Source organism: Lepidothrix coronata, unplaced genomic scaffold, assembly GCF_001604755.1.
Source record: "Lepidothrix coronata isolate B3197 unplaced genomic scaffold, Lepidothrix_coronata-1.0 Scaffold8, whole genome shotgun sequence".
Classification (NCBI taxonomy): domain Eukaryota; kingdom Metazoa; phylum Chordata; class Aves; order Passeriformes; family Pipridae; genus Lepidothrix; species Lepidothrix coronata.
The window spans coordinates 8560828-8588159 of record NW_016690188.1 but is presented as its reverse complement, the minus strand read 5'-3'; the positions used below and the strand labels follow the sequence as shown (position 1 = coordinate 8588159).

At 47.2% G+C, this 27332-nt stretch overlaps 1 protein-coding gene and 1 long non-coding RNA gene across 2 annotated transcripts; both read right to left on the bottom strand.

The window, feature by feature from the left end:
• Positions 1 to 817: 817 nt before the first annotated feature.
• On the bottom strand, positions 818 to 3842 carry LOC108492070. Its single transcript, XR_001873001.1, has 3 exons — positions 3573 to 3842; positions 3011 to 3194; positions 818 to 870 (listed from the first exon to the last, which is right to left on the bottom strand). It is a non-coding gene; the product is annotated as an uncharacterized LOC108492070 (long non-coding RNA).
• A 12306-nt stretch (positions 3843 to 16148) lies between these two features.
• HHEX (hematopoietically expressed homeobox) lies at positions 16149 to 21634 on the bottom strand. Its single transcript, XM_017803946.1, has 4 exons — positions 21096 to 21634; positions 19299 to 19477; positions 18994 to 19044; positions 16149 to 17390 (listed from the first exon to the last, which is right to left on the bottom strand). The coding sequence occupies exons 1-4, from the start codon at positions 21472 to 21474 to the stop codon at positions 17157 to 17159; spliced, it is 843 nt and encodes a 280-aa protein (XP_017659435.1). The 5' UTR covers positions 21475 to 21634; the 3' UTR covers positions 16149 to 17156.
• Positions 21635 to 27332: the final 5698 nt, after the last annotated feature.

Sequence of the window (27332 nt, the reverse complement as noted above, 5' to 3'; positions counted from 1 at the left end):
TTCTTCCTTCCAAGTTCTACCTCTTCTCCTCCAGCAGTGCAGGGGGACGGGGAATGAGGGTTACGGTCAGTTGTTGTTTCTGGCACTGCTCAGAGAGGAGTCCTTCCCCTGCTCTCACGGGGTCCCTCCCACAGGAGACAGTCCTTAATGGACCTCTCCAGTGTGAGTCCATCCCTTGGGCAACAGCTCTTCCCAAACTGCTGTCCCGTGGGTCACTCCTTCGTGGGATGCAGTCCTTCATGAATGAGCTGTACCAGTGTGGGTCCCACACAGGGGCCACAAGTCCTACCAGAGAACAGCTGCTCCAGCATGGGCTGCAGTTTCCCAGCAGGACCCTGCTCCATCATGGGCCTCCCATGGGGTCACAGTCTCCTTCATGCATCCACCTGCTCCAGGATGGGCTCCTCCATGGGCTGCAGGTGGGTCTCTGCACCCCAATGTTCCTCCATGGGCTGCAGGGGCACAGCTGCCCCACCATGGGCTGCACCACAGGCCACAGGGGCCACAGCTCCGGTGTCTGGAGCACTCCTCCCCCTCCTTCTGCACTGACATTTGTGTCTATGTTGTTGTTCACATCTTCTCACTCCCCTCTTCCCTTGCTGGAATTTTCATCTGCACAATAACTTTCTGTTCTTAAATATTTTATCACGGATGTGTTACTGTCATTTCTAATTGGCCCAGCCTTGGCCAGCAGCAGGAAGCCCATCCTGGAGCCGGCTGGCATTGGCTCCACAGGACAGGGGAAGCTTCTAGCAGCTTCTAACAGAAGCCACTCCTGCAGCCTCCGCCCCGCTACCAAATCCCAGCCACAGAGACCCACTACAGATGGCAAGGACATAATCATATCTGTTTCTTCATTCTTCCAGCTGCCTGGATAAACAGTAAGCATTTACAAGATCAAAGCATGTGGGGAACAGTTTCTCTTGGTGTTTAATTAAAGAAGCAAAGTAAAAAATAACTTTTCTGCATTAAACACATTGGCTTAAAGTTTGAACAAACCTGAGTGCGTTTTAAATTGAAATCTGTAAAACAGCCTGATGACCGATCCTTTACTCTTTCTAAATATGCCTGAGATTATAACCTTAATCTATGTTTATAATTTAATTCTAAACCTTACTCTAAGAATGTCTCTTCTTTTGGTTTCCTGATTGGAAGACTGAGCTGTGTTATAACAGGGATAAGACATCCCTGACAGTCAAATCTTCAGGAGCAGGCCAGGATGGCTTTGTCCACCACATAAGCAGGGAAGGATTTTTTTCTGAAATTCAGTGGATGCAGAAAGGCCAACATCAAATGCTTTCAAAAATCTCATCCTAGTCAGGGTATTTAATTTTCTGGTTTGCCCTCTTAGGTGAGTTCATAGAGATTTAGGTTTTGGTACTGCACTTGTTCCATCTAAGCAGCAGTTACGTAATAACACCAGCCAGCCACCACGCTGGTCCATCAGCTAATAAATATGCAACCAGTAGTAGGAGTTGTGTGGGAAATGTAAGGGGACAAGAAGTCAAAAAAGAAGCTGTGTAAGTTTGGTGCAGTTTCTTTTACCCCTCCAGTGATATATACATATATATATAAGGATACCAAGATGTTTGAGAGAACAAAAGACTAAATTTGATGACTTAGTAGAACTCTTTCTGCCTTGGGCTTGTGCTTTTTTTGGGACGTCTCTACCCACATCGTTGTCCCATTAAAGCTGTGGCCAGGGCAACCCTGAGAACTATTTATGTGAACAGGAGCATCTTCAGCATATTAGAGGACTTCAAAGCACAACATTCACCATTTCCATTAGCAGTGTTAAAACTGTGAGTTCCCCTGCCCCAGAAAAGTCAGAAAATTGAGAAAAGCATGTTTGTTTTACACATCATATAGGTTCTTATTTGCATTCTGATTCTTTTGGTCCTGTAGCTGCACATTTTCTAATTTCTCTTTGACAATGCTACAGGGTCTTTGGACTTTTTGGTTGGTTGGTTGGTTTTTTAATGAAAGATCACATTATCACACAACAGCAAAAGCTGAGGCTGAGAAAACTTGGTGTAATAGCCAATGCGCTGCAAAGAGTTGGCGACACCTCTGTTGTGCGACCCTGGGCGAGTCTGTGCCTTTTTGCTCCCTTTCCACTGAGTAAATAGATGCCAGACGAGCAACTCTCTGTGTACCAATCTCACACATGAAAGCTGCTGAGACAGTGAGATCACAGAGACCTTTGCTTTGGTGTCATCATCCTGGAAAGACAGAAGTACTGAATCAAAGGCATCAGGTCTTTCATGTGAATAAAGTGCTGATCTCACAAGCTCTGAGGCCTCTGCTGACTGGCACTGCTGAGCACAGAAGAGCTGCCTTTGCACCAGGTCAGCAAACAAAAGGTGCTGTTCCAGTGGACCCAGAGGCTGATGCCACCTCTGCAGGTTCCCATGAGAATTTTAATCTCTACACTAGCACAAGTGCTGACTTCAACCCACCACCAAAAGGTAGTTTTGCCTTGATAATGACAGAGAAACATGAGCTGTTTTAAAGAATTTGTAGCTGCAATTGCTGGGCCTGAGCACAGGAGCAAGGCAGCTACCTAGACTTGTCAGACGCATACCACATGAGTTGGCGTTGGTAGGAGGGAAGATCTTTTTATTGCTTTTAGCTAAACAGATAACTCCATTTCCTAGCTGGAGGAGGAGTGCAGGGCTGCTCCCAGCCCCCAGAGCATCTCTGCCCCTCCTTCTAGGCCCTGCAGGGAGGATAGACTGTGAAAACCCCCCCAATGTTGCCACAGCATCCAGCCAGGGCAGAGCCTTTGTGCCCCTGGGGACAGCGTGGCGGGCGGAAGGGTGGGCCCAGGGAAGGAAGGAGTGGGTGGACTGCAAGTATGCACAAATATGCATGACTCTCCTCCCACCTTCTAGTGGGTCTTACTGGGGAAATTGTTTTAATACCCCATCTTCTGCTCTTCCCAAAGCAGACAGAAACTAAAGCCCTGTTTGCTGAAATCGCCACTGGTCACAGGGAAGGATTATCTTACCCTTGGTCTGGTGGTGGCTGAACATTATCAGCTAGGACAGAACTATCCAGGAACAGAGATAAGAGGCACCTGAATTTCTTGAAACAGGTTGTGTCCTCAGGTTTTGACATCTCCGCAGAGTGTAAGATTTCAGTGCTGGAACTATTTTTCCTTACGTTTTGGTAGGGGAAAAATTAATTTATGCCTGTAAATTGAAAAGCATTGCTTTAAACATCCTGAGCAGCTGGCTTTCCACATACTTTCCCTACCAAAAGCCAGTCACCAAAGGTAAATGCTCGCTTAATTCATGCATATGCTGACAACGGCTTCAATGGTATCAACAGGAAAAAAAAGGAAAGCAAATGGGCAGGATGAGTTGTGCTCTTTACAAGTCAGTGACTTAATTGTCCTTGCACTTCTGGAGACAGGGCAAAGTTCAGGTTTGACCTGAAATTCTGCAATTCATTTTGTTTAGATAATTGTAAAAATGTGTCAGTCTTCCTAAACAGACACATAATTCATATTTCTAATGATGTTACTACACTGAACACAGAGGCTGTTTTGCAACTAATTCACTAATTACCCAAGAGAGCTTCAGCCAGTCCTGCAGGAAGCCATTCCCTGCCAGTGCGGGTGAGGGACCAAGCACTGCACGTTTGAGTAGCCCTTCCTGCTGGTGTTGCATGTGTCTTTCCATTACTATTTTTCCGACTTTGATAAAACTAGTAAAGCGCTCATTCTGTAAGCAGACTCTGATGAAATGGAAGGTTCTGTGGGAGAAACAGGACTCCCCGTCTCGTTTTTAATTCCTCAGGCTGTCACAGCTGTCCCAGCAGCGTTGTGGCCCAGTCAGCAGAACAGTGACACAGTATCTATTTCTGAAACCAAGAAGAAAGACAGAGGTGGATTAGAAATTAATGGTAAATAATTCTGTTGCATTTATAACAAGACATGACATAATTTGGACTTTACAAGAAAAGTGTAGCATAGCATTTGTATAACTTGAGGACTTGTCCTGTTCTGGAGAAATAGTTGGAACCATTTCATACCCGGGCTTCCACCATCTCAGGCAATGTAGGTGGCTTTAACCACCTCAAGCACATCTCTAGTTGGGCCTGTGAGTATATCAGCTCTTCCCAGTGGAAATGGCAAATAATACAATAGAAGTCAGTAGGAATAATGACATCCCCAATGCTGATCTTTTGAGCACAGGGTACTTGATGTTGGCATATCCACGTTCTATGTAAGAGCTGGGGTGCAGGGTAACATGTTGTCCACTCTGACAACCCCAAGTGGGTAAAAGCACATGCCTGGAGAGAGTTTTAGAGCTAGAGTATCCTCTAGAATCATCTTATCTGGTCAACAGAAACAGTATAATTTGGTCCATTTCAGCTTTGACCTTTATTGTGGAAAAGATTTTTTCTTTTCTACCTGTGCACAAAAGGAAATCTTTAAAAATGCCCAAGCAAAGAAAAAAAAATATCCCTACGAAGGAGAAACTCAGAATTAGAGAAGAAATAGAAGTCCAGTGGTAGTTTTAGCTCCAGTTTCAGCTACCTTGGCAAAAAGAATGTGGCATTTAGATAATTTTTGGCCACTCAGTCAATTTAAGCTATTTTTGTACTATCAAAACCCAATTTATAGTCTTAAATTTATCTACTGTAATACAGCCAAATTAACTTTAAAGATCAATCTGTTATAAAATGATCAAAACCAAAGGTTTTAAGGAAAAGCTGACCCCTCTCCATAGCAGCACAAATGCTACAAGAGGCAGCTGTAATGGCATAAATGGACAGTTTATCAGCTTTCTGCCAGGGGCTGACAAAATCATGCCAAATGAGGCATTAAAGCCCTAGTTTTGAAAACTGTGATAAATACCAGCTAATCTGCTGACATAATATATTGTGAGTCAAATATTTAGTTTTGCATTAAATCTAAATCCAACATTAGAGCATTTCCTCTTGATTAAAAAGGATAAAATGTAGATGTTATTTTATGCTCCAGTTCCCACATCTAATTAATGCTCAACATTCAGAGCTCTTTCTGACATTACAAATGTGTAAACATGTCAAGGAAAGGGGGGAGGCACAAGGGAAACAAGTGCAATATCTATATGCTTAATTCATATTTCTCCATTTGCAGTGGCTAATATGTTATTGCAGAGGCTATTTGCAGACACTTGCCCTGCCAGTGAGCAGCTAACTTCCCTGATTGCTTGTATAAACAATCTTCCAGATCAGGAGACAGAAGTTGTAAGAGAGTACATAGCTAATTTAATTTTAGTATCATTAGGAATTAAAAGCAGGGCATTAATAGATTCACAGTAAATGTTGGCTAGGCAATATAAGCATTGGATGATATAACTATTAAAAGCCTTAATATTTGTGAATGATCGTACAAAAAGGTTTTTCAGAAAATTTATTATCTTGGGAATAAGATGTACCTAACTGGACAAGAAATTACCGCTGAGATAAAGTAAAACATTTCAGTGTTTTTGTATCATATATTACTGATCTTAGTGGGCAAGAGGAAATTCTGCTTTTAAAGGTATACATATTTAAAAGCTAGTTAATGAGCCACTCATATCTAGAAATAGAATGAGACAAATTCTCATGAATCACTGAAATATCTTCATGCATTATACATTATATTCCCAGCACTATGCTTTAGCTGATTCTTGGAATTCAGAAGTTTGAGAAATGTGTTTTATTGTCAAATACTATGTGGACTCTTGCAGTTTTAAAATGCACTGCACTGTAATTGCTTCTTTTCTAGAGAACATGTTTTAGGAAACTTAAATGCAATCCAGTGCTGTATAAGATGGTATGTGCTCAACTCAACCAAAAAAGGAGTGGAAGACACAAAACAAGTAATCGCCTGCCACTTTCATTTCAGGAAATGTGTTGATTTATTTGTTAGGAAAAAGATCTCCCTAGGCTGACAAACCTAGCTGAATCTGACACATAAATCAACATTAATTGCAACCTTCAGGATTTGGTATAGCTCACGCTACCAGAAAAATAGTTCTTCATACTCTGAAGAACATGAAAAATCACTGAAAACCAACACAGAAGAAAAAAATCCAAATAAACACAAACAAAACTCCACAACAAACAACCAACAAAAATCCAAACTAAGGAGACCTTAACAAGATGGACTTCAGAATTAAACACTTATTATATTCAAGAAAATTACACCCTGATTCTCCTCCTATTCTTTTTTGAAAAGGATTCTATGAAATGGATCATCATGTATCAGCATGCAGTCTTCAGGGTGCAGGTTACAAGATTTGGCATCTAAGAAGCTGCATGAACTTGAATGCCAGTCAGACACCTCAAAATTGTTTACCAACAGCAGCAAGGTCTGGCCCACAGAAGTGATATGCTTATACAACTCACTCTTTTGGTGGATCGTTACTTTTATTCAGTTTCCTCATTTTCTTATCTCAAACCCACAAATATCGTAAGCAAAACAATACTTCAGAACAGTTCTGCAAATATTTGGCTCTGGGCACTTTCCTGAGCCGGCTATTCCCAGAGCTTCTCTCTGCAGGACCTCCTGTCATACAGGGCTCTGCTCAGGGAAAAGCCTCCCAGGCTCTCATTTCCATCAGGATGGCTCTCCTGGCCTACTGACCAAGTAGGAAGTCAACCCACTGTTGACAGCAGCTATCACCAAGAAATGCCTTTGAATCAGTGTTTAAAATGGTTTCATTGTTCCTGTAAACAAATCACAGCTGAATTTGCTATCATTCCAGAGACTGCAATGGCAAACCAAGTTACGTAGGCTTTACCTCTTCCAAAATCGGCTTTGTGCTATCTAAACCTGAGAAATGTTTAATGGCTGCAGCACCATTTTGGACCAACAGGTTGATCACAATAACACTGGCACAACAAACTTGTCTGCCTTGACAGTATGAGTGAGTCGTGGAGTAGCTCTACTCAGCTCCTACTCGTTCTGCCCAATTCCACAGTCAATTCAGGAGAGTGCAGAGCCAAAATATCCCCCTGCCCACACCCTTAAATTACAATAGCCAGTCAAAAAAACAGAAAACAAACCCAAACCCCAGACCCTGAGTAGTTTTGCAGTCTGAAAGACCTAAATCAATGTTATCTTATTGTTTTTTTCATGCCACTGTTTGTGTTACAACATAAAATATCTTCTGACACTTACCATAACATTAAGAAAGAATCCCTGTGAATGCCCTCAAGTTTGGGTTGATCTATTAATATCAATGCCTTGTGCAGAATCCAGCTGCTAATTTACATAACATCAAAATGCAACACCAGCAGTTCCATTTGCTTTTCACTTTGCGCTTCAATTCAGGTACCTAAACACCTAAGTAACAAGCTTCCAGGTAGTTTGGGAGCCACTGATGTATTGGGACTTCAAGTAATAATAGATAACTACTGGAAGATAGTAATTATATTTCCCGAGAAGTTTGAATGCATGTGCTGTAAGGTTGGGGAACTGGCACATTTCTTTATCAGTGCTACGTGCTTTTGTCCCTTCTTCATATTTTGACAGTGATTTTTGACTGCAAAGAGATTGTAAGTGGTACATGGATTGGCACAAAATCAGAAACAGACATCAGTGGGAATGACCCCAAAAACTGGGAAGACCTGGTGTTACTGAATTTCTTCTAAATTATTTCTGAGCTACTAATATCTATAATTAACCCTTTGTGAAGGGAAAAAAACCCAGTTCTTCATCTCTCATTGTGGAACTTGTTCACAACCTCTTTTTGCATCTTTACACTGAGAGAAAAACATGACTAGCTCCTTTCTGAGAGTTCATCAAGTTCTTGTGACTAAAGTCACACTGCTTGCACATTGCAAGAGTGAAGAAATTCACGCCAGACTCCTTCTTCTGCATAAAAACCAGCTGTCTTTCTATGAACTGATCTAAAAAACAAACAAGGTACATAGGGAACCAGAGCCCTTGCCACATAGGTTTTCGAAAGGGCTTTTTATATTACTGTATAAACGCTGATCGATCATCTACCTTTTCTGGGACAGTCATCCTGCAAAACGAAAATGTGTTAACCTGAAAGAATGTGTTCCTGTTTGGAAATACACAAAATGCCACTGATTACTATCAGTGCTTATGTCAGTACTGCACACACTATGGCATATAGAACCTGGGAGGTGCCGTGCAAAGCCCTTTATCAGCAATTTCCAGAGTAACAAGGCGAGGCACAGGACAAGTTGTCCTTAGTGCTCTGGAGCCTTCAGAGCATCATTACCTTGTGCAGCTATATTGGTATCTTCAGCATCTTCACAGCATGGAGCTTCTACCTCCACAGGGATGTCAAATGCTGTCTTAGTTTACATTTATCCTTAAAACAACCTCTGTTCTGTGCCAGGCACTGAATAACTTCTTGCGTTTATATTTGAAACATTTCTAATGTCTAAAAGTTGTGATTTTCTGCTTCCATTTTCCACTCTGTTGATAAGGTTTGAATATAATACTCAGAAAGTTTAAGGTTCATTTAAGCAAACATAAAAACACATTTCATATCCATCTTTGCCTTTGCATACCTGGTGCATGATAGTCATTCAAGATCTCTCACATGGAGAAAGCTTATTCGGATGCTAAAAATATCATATGTTTACACTTGTAAATCACCATTAGCAAATGATTCTCCTAATGCTTTAGACAATATAGTAGCAAAGTGCAGCTGCTTCAGCCAGAATGGTATTTTAGCGATTTTTAAGAACTTAATGAGATCAGGTAATTGACTAGTGAAGCTAAAAATTTTACTCTCAATTAAACAATCAACAGCTCAGTACATCAACATATTCATCTTCGCCCCTCCACCTCTCTATTATTAAATCAATATGTGGGTAGCAGTTGTCTAAGAAACCACTTCCTCTGTGCTACTAAACCAGTGTTCAGAACCCATTTTAAAGCATTTATTCAATCTGTCTGGTGTAATTTGCAAATAATGGAAAGTATGTAGTAATGCAGATTCCGTAAGCAACTAAGGAAAATAAGGCCTTAATACATTTGTTATTTAATGGCATTATTTATCCTACATTTGTTCTGGTGCAACCAACAAATAACTTAATACTCCATATACATTTTAAAGTATCATTGTGTGTGCTGCAGTTGGCATTGCTAGATGCTAGATCCTTATATATATAGGAAATAAGATTGTACAGGTCGTGTTAACAAATCATGCAATTGATAGTTCAGGAGACAGTAATGAGGCAGAAGTATCATCTTTGAAAAAAAACACAAAATAACAGAAAATAATCTTGTCAAGAAAACTCTTCCAAGGGCTATACTACGACATGGCAATTTCATTTTTGAATAGTTGATAATGAATCAATATAAACCGATCACCACAACCGTGAGTGTAAGATATTTATTACCTGAAGCACAGGGAACTTCTGCTGTCTGAAAAAAATTCTGAAGCCAGCTTGTTGCATCCCATTGCCCACTACATTCAGAGGTGTTTTGGTGTTGTGTCACCCACAGGCATCTATACTAAAATTGTCTTTTCTAGAAAAACAATTTGTTTCTATCTGCAGACAGCATATATTTTGTTACAGCAAAAATATCAGGCAATGGTTAAAAAGGGAGGAAAAACTCTAGTATGTTAATAGGTAAATCAGTGACTTTACAGTGTACATTTTTTTAATTAAGGCATAAATATATTCTAATACGTGCTGATATTCACCACCTGCACTTTCTGTGCGTATACCCTAACTGCCCAGACACTCCCAAAGGTTGGGGGGTAGGGGTAGCTGGTGGAGCAAACGAGCACCAAGCATGAACAATATTCATTATGAGAGTAGCACTGGCAGAAAATGGGTGTCTTTTATTCAGCTATTGCAGTGTCAGCATTCTCTTCCTGTATCACAGTATGGGAAACTGTGAACAACATGAACACTACCTGCATGCAGTGCTGACTGAGATCTTCAAGAGCAACTAGTGAACTGATGGGGTTCAATCCTCCCCAAAGAGTTACAATAAAGAGGTGTGATTTTGGGGAAGTGCTGTACATCACCTGCCTGCTCACTGAGGTGAGATCAGGTAGCAGAGCCTGCCAAGGCCTGTCATCTCTGCTGCTGCCAATATCACTGCTATTCCACTGAATCAAATCAGGATGCTTCACTTGGGGTAAAATGCTCATAAAATTGCAGGGGGTATTGCACCAAGGGACAACATTGTACCAAACACGTTACTGGTGATTGAGTCAATGCTGTCTGTGTGAGTCTCCAGGGCCAAAGCTAGAAAATTAGGCTTAGCTCTGCAGGGCAGACCTCATCCATCTCCTACGGGTTGTGCTGGGCACTACGTTATCCCAAAATCTTACTTGGGTGGAAAACTTCAATCTGGTCCCTGCCAAACAGCCAGAGCCATTTCTGCCCTTTACCCAAACCAATCATTTGCCAAATCTGTCTCTGTCATTTGACAAACTTCAGAAAAAATTCCTGGTTTGCTCCTGCATCAGGATGCCATGGAGCTGCAGAGCCACTGTCCCATCCTGCTCTTTTTGCCTCTGAGACCCTGAAGCCTCGTCTACTACAGCACAGCTCCCTTGGCTGTTCTCACCCCGAGTTATACAGCTCTGTGTTTGTTTTCAGCGAACAGAGCAACTCATTCGCAGTTCCTGCCCACATCTAACTGGCACTGACACGCTCGGAGCCAAATTTAATCTGGTGTCTTACTAGCCATAGAGCCCAGAACCAACCAAATAAACTCCCTCAATGAGCAAAACTTTCTCTGATGTGCTGGCAGTGATTCAACACCCACCAGCCAAAATGAACCAAATTAGTGCAGACCTTTTCTTCAAAGGGTTACCATCTCTAAACTGCTTACAGTAACTTGGGCTATTTTCATTCAAGGTAGGTTTGGAAAGAGCTCCCCTGGAAGAACCAAAGGTGACAACTGGGAGGACAAGTCCCTGGAAAGTAATCTCAGCCACTAGTCCATCCTTTTTCAGAAGCGGGCTCTTCTATACCCTGGGACTACCACAGGTCTGAGCTACTCTCTGATCGACTCTGTGTGCTAGATTAGGGTTTTGGCTGGCTAGGAGTGTTCCTTATTACTTAGAGAAGGAAGTGGAAGAACTGATGTGTATAAAAAGTTACTTCTTCCCCTTTTAACCTGTGACTTTTATCCTGATGGCTGTAGTAAGTCATTGCGATACAATTGCAGGGTAGCAGACAGTCCTGACTNACAAAGTTACTTCTTCCCCTTTTAACCTGTGACTTTTATCCTGATGGCTGTAGTAAGTCATTGCGATACAATTGCAGGGTAGCAGACAGTCCTGACTCATTTTAAAAAGGCTGTACCCTCATATGGGTATATCCCAGGACAAGGACTCTCTTTCAGTACATCTAGACTAGGAAAAAAGTTGGGCTTTTAAAGATACTAGCTAATGTGGTTTGACTAACATGTTTTGAAACCTTGCATAAATAGGATAAGTCAAATGCTAAAAGGTGTTTAAAAGTGTTTGCTAAGTAATTCTAAAAATATAACTTTTATACCTGTCTAGACAATGACAGAATACTTCTTAAAATGGCACGCCATGCTCACGGGAAGTCCCACTGCCAAAGAGAACAGCATAGGAAAGGATCAATAAGAAGTTTCTTCACACACGTCTTCAAAGCAATGGCACGGACTGACATGCAGGAAAACCATGAAGGCCTTGTCTAGACAACAAGAGAAAAAGATCCCTTTTTTTCAGTAGATTTAGTTCAGTCAGGCACTCTTTATTCAAAAGCAAGACCTACTAAAAGTCTACTGAGATAATCTGATAAATTGTAGCAGGTCATAGTCTGGGCTCCTGGCTGACTACAACTCAGCCTGCTAAAATCATGTTAAAAGTGTTGAGGTCTATGTGTCTGTCAGATGGGATTTTTAGTCCTTAAATAAGCTTGATTGAATTAGGTCTCCTGGAAATGGCCCCTTCCCTGAGGCTGATGAGATGGCAGCTCATTTTCCATGCCCATTCAATCGTTTATCCCAAATCATTTGCCTGAACTGTACCAACAAATGCAAAGTTCAATTTGTCTTTAGCATTAGTCTTTCTAGCTGACTGTGAGCACCAATTCACTCCTACAGGCCACCAGAGCAATTAGTTTTGACTTTGATTTCGTTTTCACTGAAATGTACCCAGACAAAACCCTTGATCTAATCTGTTCCTTTAAACAGCTACTTGAAAATGTCTAGCCCACATGCATGCACACATACCCATTGCAACAATTGTCTTCTACAAAGTCAGCACATACATTGTTAGTCATTGTTAGTCCTTACACTGGTTTGCTTCCACCAAGCTGACTGGAGAGTGAACAAACTGGAGTATCTGTTTCTCAGAATTGTACTAGCATCTTTGACATCTTAAACAATACCTTCAGGAAAGGAAAAAGAATTAATAAAAAACCCGAAAAAGTCACTACCACAATTGTAGAACAAGCACAAGCCCAGCCACTCTGACTGTTAATTGTCAGGCCCTTTTTTTCTACATGAAAAAAATCATAATACAACAACAACAAACTAAACAGAAGCAAAAAAACTACAACCAAAAAACCCAAATTCAAACAAAACTTTTAGTTCTATTTATTATTAAGGCTTAATGACATAGATGGGTTATCTAGTAGGAAAAAAATCTACATCTCAATTAGTCCCGTTAGAGATTATGTCTTTATGATATGGGTGGGTATCTAACATTCAGGGGAAAATTCACAAGTCACCAACTCAATTGAAAGACTCCACCAAATAATAATTTGCTGGTATAACTCCAAGTGACCAAAGTAACACAGTCTGGATGTGCTTGAGACTCCCCGGGTTTAGTAGTCACTTGTCAATAGCTCTCAAACAATGGAGTTGTGAAATGGAGACACTTAAGTTAACATGATGAGGCTTTTTCACAATTGTGTCAAGTTTTTTTTGGCCTTGGGATGCACCACCTGAAATATTTTAGAAATACACATTGATTTCCTGTTGTGAATAAATAGGAAGAAAGCAAACCTCCTATGCTCAGGAGGCCTGCAGCCATGATTCAGAATAAGACAGAGACTCCACAGTCAGCAAACTTTTTTTGGTAAGCAGTTGTTGTCATCCACAGACCTGGACACAATCTTTCTGTCCTTTCTGAGCCCAAACCACCACCAAACATTAATAGGAAGTTGATCTCAATCAGATCAGCATGCTCTGACATGCTGTTCACGCTTTCAGGCTTTCAGCTCTTTCTGTCTTGAAACTTTCTTATGTGCTAAGTCTTTAAAAACTAACCTGTTATTTATATATGTAGTTAAAACACAATAATACCCATGTAGAGATTTTTTGTGTCTGATTTTTTTTTTTTGTCCTCTGAGAAAACATCTAATAGCAGATTTCCTCGAGGCCTAATACCATTTCACGTTGTCCACTAAACTGAGCGGCAAATCTTTCATTTATCCGACATGACCAGAGGAAGGTCCTTTTCAGCGAAAGCAAACAATTAGGAGCCCTGAGTTATTATTTCCTATTATTGTGCAATAAAAGAGGATGTTTCAATGGGAAGGATTAAAGTGACCCGCAACGCAAATATCGTGTATCCAATTTCCTCCTGCCCCCTCCCCCGCACCCCGCGGCAGCACTGGAGGGGAGCGAGACACGCAGCCCCACGCGTGTCCCCACGCGTGACTCGTCCTGTCCCCGCGCGTGGGCATTCTGCGAGGACAGAGGTGGCTCCCGCCGCTTCCACGGGTAACCCTGACCGCCTCCTTGAGGACGGGCCCCACCCGGCCGGGCATCCCGCGGGGCCGCCGGCTGTGCCCGCTGCGGGCCGGGGTCCGCGCTGCGCAAGGAGTCAAAGTACAGAGCGGCTGGGTCGATAGCCTATTAGGCTAGAAACAGTTCTGCATATCAAAGGCCGATGAACTTAATGACTAAAAATATAAGTACCTGACCCGGAGGATTAATCACACACTGTCAAGCTGAAATTGGTGCAATTCTTCCAATCATTAACGTTTTGCTTACAAAAATGTGCTTTTGTGTTTGTTTTTCTGCTAAATGATAACCATTTTCAAGTTGAATCGGCTGATAAAAAACGTCGAAAACAAGACGGGAGTTGTGCTGGAAAGGTCATACGTGCCAGTTCGGCATGGAATAGCCAACGGGCAAACAAACAGGACAGAGCAGGGTGGCACGGAAGGGGCTCGAAGGTTTTCCGAACGGTGTAAAGTGCTCTGGCTGTTTTTCTCATGCCGAGGAGCAGAGACTGCCCGCAGAGAGCTGCTCGTCCGCCTCGCCGTGGGCATCTCCGTATCGGTCTCTCCCGCTGTGGAAACGGGCTGGGGGAATTAGGGACAGCTACTTGGATGGTTAGTTCTGATCGGCAGCTCAGCGGGCCCCGCCGATGTGTTTTGCCTCCCTGAGCCCCCCTCCCCGGGTGGGCGGGTGAGCAAGGACATATCGACAGCGCAGCCTGGGTTACAGCGCTGTTTGTCACCTGTCTCGACACTCTGGAAATCCACATCCCTGGTCAGGCAGCTGCAGACGGCGCATCTGCGCTCCTCACCTGCAGGGAGCTGCCAAACCCCCGCCACCGCGGGGAAAGCGCCTGGTTTGTCGGGTGCGGCTTCCCTGGACGCCGCTACACCGCCGGGGCCGCGACCCCGCGCAGTGCCTCGGGCAGAGCACCCGTCCCGGCCATCGCATCGGGCGAGCCCTGGACAGCGACTGGCCCGCGCCGGCATTGCCACGCGTGGAAATGGGGTGTGCCGGAGTTCACCCCACGGCCCACTCTCTGTCCTACGCGTGTTCCCATCCCCATACGAAAGCACAACCGTAACACGAAGCCGCCTTGAAGAGGCAACGCCAGCTTCGTTCTCCCTGATTTCGGCCGGGACTGATAGACAAGAGAAGGAAAAACGGACGGGGAGGGCAGGGACGCACCTTCTCGAGCGCTCCCTGCCCTGCTTCTGGCCCTCCCACCTCCGTCACCCTCATTGCCGCAGCTCCCGGGACTCACGGCGGGCTGTTCCCGTCTGCCTCGGGACCTGGGTTTACAGCCGCGACGGAAACCCTGAGCGAGGGAAAAGCCGAAGGACGGAGAAGCGATCCCCTTCTCGGCGGAGCCCCGCTGTGAGCTGTCTGCTCCCGACGGCGATTTCCCCGCGTGGCGCGCACCGCGCTGGCGCTCGATCCCGGCGGAGAAGTGCCCCAGAGGAGCCCTGGGGGCTCCCTTTGTCACGGGTGGTGTTAAACCAGGGGCCGGTGCCCAGGCCCCAGGGCCGCCGAGCGAACGGCAGGCACTCGGCCCTGGCGCGGCCCCGGTGGGAGCAGCTCGGGGGGCGGCCGGAGCCTGCTCCCTGTGCCCAGTGTGCACGGAACCCCCCGATCACTTCATCTTTTAGGGCCCCGTTCATGATTCGCGGATTTAGAATAAGCCTAAGCTAAAGCCACTCATTCAGAAAACTCACCTGATTCTAGAAGTACTAACCCGCTTAGACGCAACATCCTGGCTGCTCTAAGGGGTATCCCCCTCATCAGTGGCAATAATCACTTGCTGCTCTCTAAAAACCTTCCTTGGCACTAAAAGCCTCTGTGGCACTTGGCCGGGTCTAGGTCCCTGTTCCCCGGGTGCTCGGTGCGGCGCCTGGGGGAACGGAATACCCGCGCGGGAGCACACCCGGGATACCCGCTCCTGGGAGCATTTCCCGTACCCCAGGTTCCGTGCTCCTTCCCCGAGCCGGCATGATTTCGGAGAAAGGCCGATGAATAATCACTGTTGACTCAGGTGGGTCAGCGGCTGCCCCGGCTGGGGTCGATGCCCAGCTCCAAGCAGGCACTGCCGGCCCTGCTCCTCCTCCAGTCCGCTCCCCCTCCCCAGCCCCCCCAGGATCGGGGCGACTCGTGGGTAAACACCTAAGCTTCCAGCCTGGGCTCGCCGGCCAGGTTTTCCTCCTCCCGCCACAGAGCCCGTTCCCGCGCGGGCACGGGTAGAGGCAAAACCATAACGCGGGGTGGCAGGCTAAAAAACAGCAAAAACAAAATAGCAGCGAGCCCAAGTGAAATCCCCGCAACCGAGGGCACCCAGAAGGCTGTGGTGTGGCCGGCCACCAGCACTGCACTGAGGGAAAAGCCCAATTACAACACAATTGCTGGCAGAGAAGTGGTTTGGGTTTTCTCCTACCAGTAACTGAATGGCCAGTGTGGCAGGTGGTGCAGAGTTCAGGTTTATTTCACAGACATGTCCATCAAAAATTAAATATCAGGTTTTGCCTTTTTTTTAACAATGAACAAATATGTACAAAATATGAACAACGTGAGGTACAAAACCGCAAGACTTTTAAAGAAAACAAGTATGTACAGAAGAAGATATGTATATGATAGGCATTATCTTCCCACTTAACCGCCACACCTGATGCCAGTTTCTCTCTCCTGCAGCAGGGCCCCATCACTCCCTGCACTTTCTTCTCAAATACGAAATCCATAAAAAACTAGTGCTAGAGATTTTAAAGGAGAAAAAGATGTTTGTTTGGGTGGGGCTTTTTTCTGCAATTGGAACCATTCAGTCTGTGAGGCAAAGTTCTCAAAAATCTGAGAAGGCACATTTCATCTCACACGAGAGGAAAAATGAATCTGTCCAAAGACTCTACCTGACAAATGGAGGCATGTCTCAGTAGAGAGCACCACGGCATATAAAAGGGTGTGAGCATAAGGCACTTCTTGGGATGGCCAAATCCCTCCCTATTTCACAGAACATGTTTCTCTGCTTGCGAAGGGTGTTTAAATTAATCTATTTAAATGACATTTGTTTACACATACAAAGGGCTTCGTCCTGCAATCCATACTCACTTCCACACTAGTTAGAGAGTTTTGCCTGATCACTACCAGCAGCTGATTCAGACACACCCTGACACCCGCCACCTTAAGGACAGGGTTCAGGATTATATTCCAGTTAGAACATTGATTATTGTACAAATATATCTTACAAATAATTAAATACAAACCATGTTCCTTTAACCAAACTAGAGATCTTCCAAAACTGGATTGTTTGCGGAAAATACATCTTTCTTTCTCTGCTTATTATAAAATGAGTCTATTTGGTGATGCTTTGCTTTCAGTTTAACGGTGAAAGTCTTCTCCTGTAGCATAATATTCTTTCAAACCAGCCCCTGGTAAAGTGCAAGCCAAGTTAGGGTCCACTCTCTGCATGGGGCTGTTAATGGGTAGGATTGTAATAGCCTTTATCGCCTTCAATGTCCACTTCTTGATCAGAGTCATCAGAGACATCTGACTCCAGATCCTCCTGGGAGGCTGGCGAGGGGGTGTACTGCGAGCCATCCAGAGAGACCTCCTTACCCTTCTGCTCAGGAGTCTGGCAGCTCTCTGGCCTTTGGTCACCGTGACTGTCAGCACCTTCCACTTCTTCTTTTTTGGTGGCCTGGGGATTCTCCTGCAATGAAAGAAGCCTGCTTGATACAGAAATACGAGGCCCAAAGACAGGAGGCCTGGGAATTCCAGCTGTGCTGTGTGGGAAAACCTTTTCTTGCAGGAAAAGGCAGGTGTCCCGCTACCTCCCTGGGCCTCCTGCCTATAAACCCGCCTGAGTGGGACAGGGCCGGGCAAGGACTCTGATCGCAGTCCCTCACAGCCACAGGGCCTGCTGCCGTGAATAGGCTCCTTGGCGATGGTTATCGCAGCCACTTCAAAAGAGTCAGGAGCTGCTGGAGCCCAGGAACCTCTGAACTTTTGTCTTTAGCAAAGCAAATGTTTATTATGAGTCTACAAACACCGACACACAGCTTCCTCCTGCCCTGATCTTTCTTTAATTATACCCAACAGCAACAGGAGGAAGGTTGAATCCATCAGTGGCCCAAAAGCAAACGGGAAAAAATTACTAATTAAGCTAAAACTCAACATTAAAACACTCACCACTAAAACCAAACCTAACCAAAACCTAGCCTCTGAAGGTAAGAGTAGCCCTGTGTCGGCAGCTGTCTAGAGAGCCCAGTCCCCTAAGGGGGCATGAAATGATACTCTTAAGAGAAAGCAGGCAGAGACACGTACCCATGATATAACCGTGCAGGCTTGGAGAAATGGATGTGACTGAATGAAAAGGAGGAAATGACTTAAAATGGCTGAGATCCCAAGCAGCTCTCCGGACACTGCGGCATGAGTTGGGCCCCACCGGGGACCCAGCCTGCCTCTTGCCAGAGTAATGTGACTTTATTAAAAAATCAACTGAAGATCAGATTAACTCAGATGAAGGTCACAGAACAAATTCATCTAGACCGTGGTACTATGATTATTTTTCTTTTCTTATTACTTTTATATTAAAGGCTGATTTGCCAGTAAAACTCGGCCATCCATGTCACACTTACTGAAGCCAGACTCAGGCCACGATATTGGGATTTTTCAAAAATATTTGAGCCAAGGGACCTTGATCTTGCCAAGCCAGGCAGGATCGGGCCCTATGGGCCGTAAGAAAAAAAATAATTATCTGCTTGAGCACAATATCTAAGGGAAGGGAAACTGCTTTAATCTCTCAGCCTCACACACTGTAACTATTTGTGAACGAAAAGTAAAAGCTACTCAATTTTCCATGCAGCTCCTCAAAACAAACAAGGTGTTTGTACCTCCCTCTCCCAACGTTTGCAAAATAAATCGACTTGTGTTTATTAAGAGAGGGTGATTTAAAACACCAGTAAATACTGTTCTCAAAAAACCCTAAGTAATTTACTGACAATTACTTATCTTCCCCACGTTAATTGGCTAAACAACATATGGGTTTACAAAACAATTAGCGTGGAGTTTTAATAGGTGGTGTGTGAAAGACGGGCATAATTGATATAGGAACTACATTAGGAGCTTTTAACGTTAGTGCTGCCTGAACGAGTCCTCATGGATTCCAGCATGACTATTTGTCTTTTTAATCAAGGTGAAGAGGTTAAACAGCTTTTCAGATGACTTCTGCATACAACCTGGAATAGGCGAGCACGGCATAAGATAAGACAATTAAAATACTTATTTCTATAGAAACCGAAACATCCACGTACCTGCTTTAAGCGCCTCCATTTGGCTCTGCGATTTTGAAACCACGTTTTGACCTGAGCAACGACAACAAGAGGAGGCACGGGGTAGTCTTGGAGCGAGTAAGTGCTGGGAGCCCTACCCGAGCCATGAGCAGAAAGCAAGAGCCTGCCACCTCCCTCCTCCCTGCCGCCCCCGAGCTGGCCGGGGCCCCGGGAGCGGAGCGCCGACAGCAACTGCACGGCGGGGACCGGAACGGGGTCGGTGCCGCCAGCCCCAGTGGCTGCCCGGGGATGGGGTGCGGTTCCCCAGGGCACGGGCATGGCCTCACCTGCCTCTCGCTGAGCTGCAGCATCTTGGCCAAGCGCTTCCTCTCCGGTGGGGACAGGTATTTCTGCGTCTCGAACTTCTTCTCCAGCTCGATGGTCTGGTCGTTGGAGAAGCGGACCTGTCCCCCTTTCCTCTTGTGCAGCGGCCGCTGGATGAAGGGGCTCCATAGCAGCGGCTTCCCTACAAAGAGAGGCACAATGCCGAGGGTCACTGGCTGGCCGCGGACACGCGTGACCACGGAGTTCCAGCTGCTGCCCGAGCCCAGACGTGGAGGCGCGCCGGGTCCAGGGCTCGCTAATTTCCCTCGCCTGATTTTACTTCCCCGAATTCCTACTCTGGTCTTTCCCCTCTCTGATTTTTCCCCTCCGCCGAGCAGTGAGACCAGTTAAAGTCTACGGGCTTTGGCAACATTTCCGTCAATGTGTTTCCTGTTGGTCTATCTCGCAAAGAAAAGAGAAAAAAAAAAAAAAAAAAAAAAAAAAAAGAAAAAAAAGACCTTTGCTTCCTTCTGCTCTTTTACTGCGATGCCCCAAAGAAACCGTCTGCTTTTCTCTAAGTCAGTGCCCAGATCCCCGTGGAGAGGGGACTTCGCGGGGATGGGCGGGGGGGGATGCGCCAACACGACGGCAGCGGGCTTCTGGGAAGAAGTGCCCCCAATTCCCCCACCCCTGGCTGGGGGCTTGCCCGCCAGAGGCCGCAGGGTGCCAGCCAGGCTCAGCCTCGGGCCCGGGGTAGTGGTGAGGGGCGAGCCGGTGCAGGCGGCGACACGCCGGAGATCCAGCCCCGCTGCGGAGCGGCCGCCGCGTCCCGGGGCAGGAGGCTCTGGCTAGTGCCACTGAGTCACACTGTTTGTCTTTCTGTCTTGCTGCCTGCACCCTTTGAAATTCGCTGCATTGTTTTTCGAGATTTTGCTTGCGTCAGGCTTTAGTAATTCTGGTGCAAAACAGACTCAAAAAATAGGAAGCAACTGGTTATTTTAGCTGTCATAAAGTCACATCCCACACAGAGGAAATGAACAATATCAGAAAAACGGATCCCGGCTATCAGAAGTCGAGTGTTTCCTGAATTTGTCTGTATTGAGGATGTCGATAAAGTAATCAGCAATGTGCACGACTCCCGAGGAAGAGCCTGCTTCAGGCGGCCAGGAAAACACTTAACAGCTTCTGAAACCAGATTTACTCCTATCGAGAGCTCAAGGTTTCCTGTATGAACGGAAAGGGTCAGTCTCTTTCACTGCACAAATGTGGTGAGTCAGGTCCAGTTTTGCAATCACTAAGAACAAGTGCTGCAGCCCTGGCGCGGGGCTCGGCTCCCGCAGCGGGGACGCTTCCCCCGGCCACGGGCGAGAAGGGGAGGCCGGGGCCCCGACCCGGCTCGGCCCAGCCCGCGGAGGAACCGCGGGGGCCCCAATGAGCGGAGCCGGCCTCCCGGCTGTTTTTCAAGTCATCCGCAGGAAAAGGGTGAGATCTGCCATGCGATCTCCCAGTACAATTAAAACTCCCCACTAAAACCACACGCGACATTACTAAGGATACTCTCAGAGTCACTTGGTTGAAGGAAAACAAATCTGAGTCACCGCGGCCGCGCACTGTGGTCTCGCTGCCAGGCTCGGAGCGCGGCACGTCTTTAATTTACTGTAAATCTGACGGGGGCCGGAGGGAGCCGGAGGAGCGCAGAGAAGCAGTGGGGCGGGCGGGGAAGGGGGCAGCTTTCACGCACTTCTCACTCACCCCAAGCCCCGACGGCGGGAGCGGGGCGGCGGCACGCAGGGAGGGCGGAGGGGAGGCACATGGCTTACCCAGAGGGTCCTGCCGGATCAGGGCGTGCGCGTAGTCGCCGACGGCGCGGGGGAAGGAGTAGAGGGGCCCGGCGTAGGCGCCGGTGCCGTAGGTGGCGGCGAGGTGGTGGGAGAAGGCCGGGTGGACGGGGGTCGGCTCGTAGACAGGGGTCCGGTACGGGGACACCAGGCTGGTGAAGGAGGAATTGGGCGACGGCAGAGTCGGCGGCGGCGGGGCGGGCAGGGAGTGGGGGGCCGGGGCGGCGGCGGGGCCGCGGCCCAGGATGTCCTCGATGTAGAAGGGCGTGGGGTGCGCGGGCTGGAGCAGCGGCGTGGGCGCGTACAGCGGGACGCCGACGCCCAGGGCCGCCGGCGCCGCGCCCGGCGGCTGGTACTGCATGGCGCGGTCACCGCCCGCGCACCCCCGCGCCCCCGGCCGCCCCTGCGGAAAGCCGGCCCCGACCGCGGCTCTGGGTGCTGGCACCGCCGCCGCGGGTTTCTCTGGGCTCGGGTTACCCTTCGATAGGTTTCTATTGGCGCGGGGCGGAGCCCGCGTGGTCTCTGTCCCCTTCCTGCCACGGCGCCGTCTGGCCAATGAGCCCGGCCAGGGAAGGGGGAAACCACCCCCCGCCGGCAAACACTCCCCCCGCCTCCCCTAGCGAACTCCCTGCGGCGCCAATCAACCACCGCCGCAGCCCGGGGGAGCCGGGGCGAGCCCCGACGGCACAGGGGGCGCGGCGCTGCCCGCACCGCCTCCCGTTCCTCGGCCCGCGCAGGGCACAGCGTTACCCAGTTTTCGGGCTTCTCTATGGGAGATTGCTTGACCCCGGCAGCGTGGCCCGGACACAGACTGAGGGAGGAGGCGGAGAAGGGGACGGGCACCCCCCACCCGGCTCGCACCTCTCCTTTGCAAAGGTCCCCGAGGGCGCTCCGCCTGACTGCGTGGACCGGGAAAGCGGGGGCGGCGGGAGCGTGTGGGCGGCGGGGCTGGACCGGCTCCTGCCCCGTCCCCTAGGACAGGGCCGAGACCGAGAATCAGGAAGTCGCGCCGCGCTGCTCCGCGCCCCGGCGGGCACCGGGCGGTAAACTGGGAGGCGGTGGGGGCGGCCGCCCCCGGACGGGGATGGAGACCCGCTCCCCGACAGCCCTGGGAGGGGAAGGCGGCGCGGTGGCCCGAGCAGCGCCACCTGGGCACCATCGATTTAATTTTTAAAATCCCATCGTGTGATTCCTCCTGTCCCCCCCGGCGCCCCCAGGGAGGGACGTGCGCTCCGTCCGGGCGCCGCGAGCTCCCGCTCCGAGGCCGCCCCTCGCCCAACAGCGCAGTGTCGGCCGGACTTGGGCGGAGGGGCGGTGGGAGAGGTGCGGGAGGGGCAGCGACTCCCGGTCTACCTGCGCCCCGTCAACCACCCGGGGACTCGCCCCTACGGCAGTGGGCGGCACCGCCTTCTCCCCCTCCGTGGGAGCGGAGGCGGCAGGTGCACCCTGTGTGTCCGCGGACCCCGCCGGGCCGCCCGTCCCCTGTCTCCCTCACACGCCCCCGGGCTGACAGCGAGCACGGAAAGTTGTTAGGGAATAGCAGGTGCTGGTTTAACTTTCTTTCTTTCTTTCTTAAGAAGAAAAAAAGGTCTCCGGTTCAAACCCACGAAGATCTTAATAACTAGGAGGCTCAGAGCAAGACGAAAGGGTGTTGGTGAAATGGAAATATATATATATATTTAATAATATAGGGAGGTTGAGTTTTCTTTTTCTTTACATTGTTAGCAAATGCCAAAACTCACCTTTAAAGCGTGGTCTTGTGTCTTGTAAATATCAGGTACACGTAAAGCGAGCTGACAGTTTTGATTATTTTTTCTCTCTGTGCTCAGTCTCCCAGGTATTGCTCTTTCCAAGGGGTTTAGTTAATGTTTTCATCTGGAAGTGTTGGATTTGCAGCTTGATTTACTTAATAAATGTACAGTAAACCGCTGACCCGTTGCCCTCTGTAATAACGACGTGCATGATACGAGGCAGCAGAATGGAGGGCCTCCACAATATTTTACAAGCTGTCGATTCAAAATCTTGAGAACAAGTTTATGCAAAAAGAAAAAAAAGTTTTGCTGTATTATTGGAAAACAAATAAATAGAGGAAGAGATTATTCTTTTCTGACTTTTATACAAGCAATAGGCCTTGTTAAAAGGAAGTTTTAATGGCACAGTTATTACATTCCACTACCACTGCATAATCCCTAACAAGAAAAATGAAGCACTTAATTTTGCAGTTCTAGAGCACCGCCCCTTTCAAATTCAATTGTTAGACCCCAGCCTTCCTCCTTCCACGGGTTGGAGACTATTAAATCCGCATTCATGAAATGTCACATTTATTGAACTACATAATTTTTTAATATCACTAGTGCAGGTTTTATAGTTGATTTTATTGTTTTTACGGCCATTCGGGGCTCTAAAACCCGGATTTTTTCAATGTTGTCCTTATAATTTTTTTCACACAGTCAGAACTAATAAAATAGAACAGTTGTGACTTTTTAATGCAAGGGGTCTCGGAGTTTCAATATTTTCACTCTGCTGGATACTAAAACCAATAAAAATACATGAGATTTTAATTATTTTCTGGATTAAATAAAACCTTTTCCCTTTCGCTTGGAACATACATTTTGTTTGTAGTTTCTGTCGTGAGGGAGATAATGCAGCTTCGGCAAAATACATTCTTACCAATATTGTTGTGATGAATGAGGTTTTGACCGGATTTTACAGTCTAATGGTCATTTAAAGTAAGGTGCTGTAGATCAGGGCAACCAAGACAGTGCTTTAATATTTCTATTATTTCTTCTCCGGGTTCTCTCTGGAAAGCTCTCCAATTTGTTTGAAAAACCTCGGGAGAGAGAGAAAATACACTCCTTTCCCGAATTAAAAAAAAAAAAATGTAAAAAAATAATTAAAAATTCTTTGACATTAATTTTCTTAGTACGCACTTGAAATACCCCAAGTTTTCCTGCTAATCTGGGGATTTCTGAAGGGCGGCGGGGCGGGATGTGTGCATCCCCGCACTGGCACAGACTCAGCCCGAAGGAATCGGCTGGAGAACTCATTATTTTGTGCAATAACTTCGGGGCCCTGTCTTCCCCTTCACTTTCCGTGAAATCCCCCGCCTTCGAGGAGTTCTGAGCTTAAGGAAAAAATAATAATAAAAATCAGGGCCCCCACTTGCTCCAGGCGGCCCGGCTGCCAGCCCCGACGGCAGTGCCGGGGGAAACGCCGGGCTCCCCGCGGGGCGGACAGACAGAGCAGCTTGGGCCGGGGGAAGCCAGTGCGAATGTGCTGCTTCGTGCGACCCCCAAGCCGGGGCTGGCGGGGACGGGGTCCGACGGGCTCCCCGGGGGGAGGCAGCGGGGGCCTGGCTGCCACCGGCCGCTGCTTGGCCGCCCCATGAGTGATGCTGCCACGGCGGCCTCGCAGGATGGTGCCCCCGGGCTGTGCCATAAGCTTGGCCCAGCCACGTTCATCGGCTGCTTTGAGCCTAATTCCTCCCGCTCCCAGCCCTTGTCCTGCGTGGAGTCCGGTGCAGTTTTCCGCGAGGTGCTCCACAGGTGTCTCGAAGGGCGATGGGGAGCTTACCGGAGGCAGCGGACACGGCACTGACTCCGATGTGGCTCTGGAGCCTCCCGCCGGCCGGGGCTGCGGGGCCGCGTCGGGGTCCGGTCCCGCTCCGCGGCCCGGCTGCGGGTGGTCGGCTCTCCACCTCCCCCAGCCCCGGGGCGGGGGCGCAGCGCACTTTAATTTAGCGTTTATGTGTCACCGTGTTCGTGACCGGGTTTTACGGGGCGGCGGTAACGCGAAACACCTGGACGGCGGCACCGCGGGCGCGCACTGCGCGGGGGGCGCAGGCGGCTGGGGGCAGAGGGCGCTGGGCTGCGCTGGCTTGTCCTCAGGCCCGTGCGTTAAAGTAAAATAATAATAATAAGAAAAAGAAATAAAAACCACAACGCCCCAGTGTCGGAAAATGAGCAAATGAGTGCTTCCAAAACCAGTGACACATGCCAAGTGATATTTCCACCGCACCCCTCGTTACCTGCGACAGACACCCTGATAAACAGAAGATTCCTGATTGCTGGGATGGTTATTTCAGGCAATACATAGACCAATCCATGATTTATAAGTGAAGCACAGAACACTTTTCTTTGCCTTGTGAATTCTGTCATCACTACGTGTACCTGCCTTGTTTCTGCTCTTTAAACTGAGTCTCACCCATAACGGCACCCTCTGTGACACTGCAGACTTCAGAAGAGTTACAACAGAGATGGATCATTCCCAGCCACAAAAACTGTGTTTGGCAGTACAGAATTAGTGAGCAATCCAGCAAAGTCCATCTTCTAACAGCTGGAGTGAGCTACCGGCAGCGTCGTTCCCTAATGCTACAGGGCACTTTCCGAGAGGATCCAGCCTGCAGCCATTCCATCCCTTCCCGTTATTGAAAATATTTCAAGACTCTTCCAAGAGAGGTGAGGCCACAGACTTGAACACCTTCCAAGGAGGAAATAGGAGGCAGTTTACCTCTCTGATTTTCCTAGTGCCGTGGAAGCCAGACTGCTGCAGACAGAGGCACTGCACGTTGCCGGGTGATGTCAGTTGGTGCTGCCTTCTTCCAGATAACTCATCTGTTAGATATTTGCTTCTTACATCTTCCTCCTCCTCACCATCATGATTTGATTTAATAAATGAGTTACAACCATAATAAATATTAAGGCAAGTCAGTCGTAAAGGCATTCATTAGATGTAGCAGAACAAGACAAATCTTGGTCTAAAAAGGGGTGGACAACATGTGAACTATTATTCTCAACAGAGCTACATCTCTACAATTTTGCCAAATTTAAGTCATACAGGTGAAAAAAAATTGTATCCTAAGGGAATATGCATCATGCTGAGTATGTTTGAGGTTTCAGGAAAACTGGTTCAGCTGTTTCTGAGCATTGGGTTAGAGGAAAGCAGATTTTTTTTTACTGGCCTTTAGACATCCTTGCTTTGCACTGAAAACCTGCAGTGCCCCACCACAAGGAAAACTTCAGGAGATGAAAGCAACCAGCAAAAAGTTGGCTGGGGCTGCCTCTTCAGTTCTACCTTTGGTCTTTTACTCGGGGTTGTGGCTTACAGTCAGGCAAAATAAAGGTCCCAAACCTCTGCAGAGAGTCACAGACACCTCATGAATGTTTAAGCCACCCATAGGCTTGGTTTACCTTTCTGATGATTTGAAGAGTTCTTCTTTCCTGACATCGGACATGTGTGTGCGTGAGACGTGCTGCCACCAGCAAGTGCTTTTCCTATATGCTGTCACCAGCTCTGAGGGGAAAAAAAAAGCTACAGAAAAGTAATGGTGCTTTTGAGTCTTGTCAAGGAATTCCAAGCCACCACATGACAGACCCTCAGGGGAACGTATTGTTAAGGTGCTTCCATTTCCTGTAGCCCCCAATATCATTAATATCTCTTCTGGGATACCTTGACTTGCAAAGCGGGATATGCAGCATTTATGGCTCTGTGGTAAAAGGAAAGAACACATGGCCCTGTACTATAAACACAGTGCAATACCACTTTCTTTCTGGACTTGGCTGTCTCAGTGATTATAGTGATGCCAGTATCTCTAAACCAGTTTAATTCAGCTGAAGTGTGACATAATTCACCAGAGTTTTCTCCTGAGTTGTGAAGAGGCATCCTGTTAAACTACATAGACTGTAATGTTTTATGGAATGCACTTTTCTAGTCCTTCCTTGGTCTAAAGACTTTCTTAGCTGACCATTATGAGAATGTGGTGAACAATGCTATGAAAAACAAACCAATATATTGTTCCTTACAGGCTCATATTTCCTATATATCTGCCACCAAAGTGAGCTATTTTGAATCCTTCCTGTAAGTGTGACTGAAAGCTGCTTGGTTAATTATATTTATTTGGGATGATGGTAACTGTAACATGTTAAAACTTCTCTATATTCTTATGTGTTGGCTACACACATAAAGATTACACCCAAAACCATATATAATTCCCAGGGGCTGAGCTGTCTCTCACATCTTGCACAATCATTTACGTAAGTGCAAGCTGAATATAAAATGCTGCTAACACAGACTGCTGGCTACTGTACACCCACTCTGTGTTGATATAAATGACTATAACAAGATACCAGACAATGGAGAATCTGCCTAAACTGCAGTGATGACAAAACATCCTCTCTTTTTTTTTTTTACAGAGTAATCAGAATACAAAATATTGTGTAT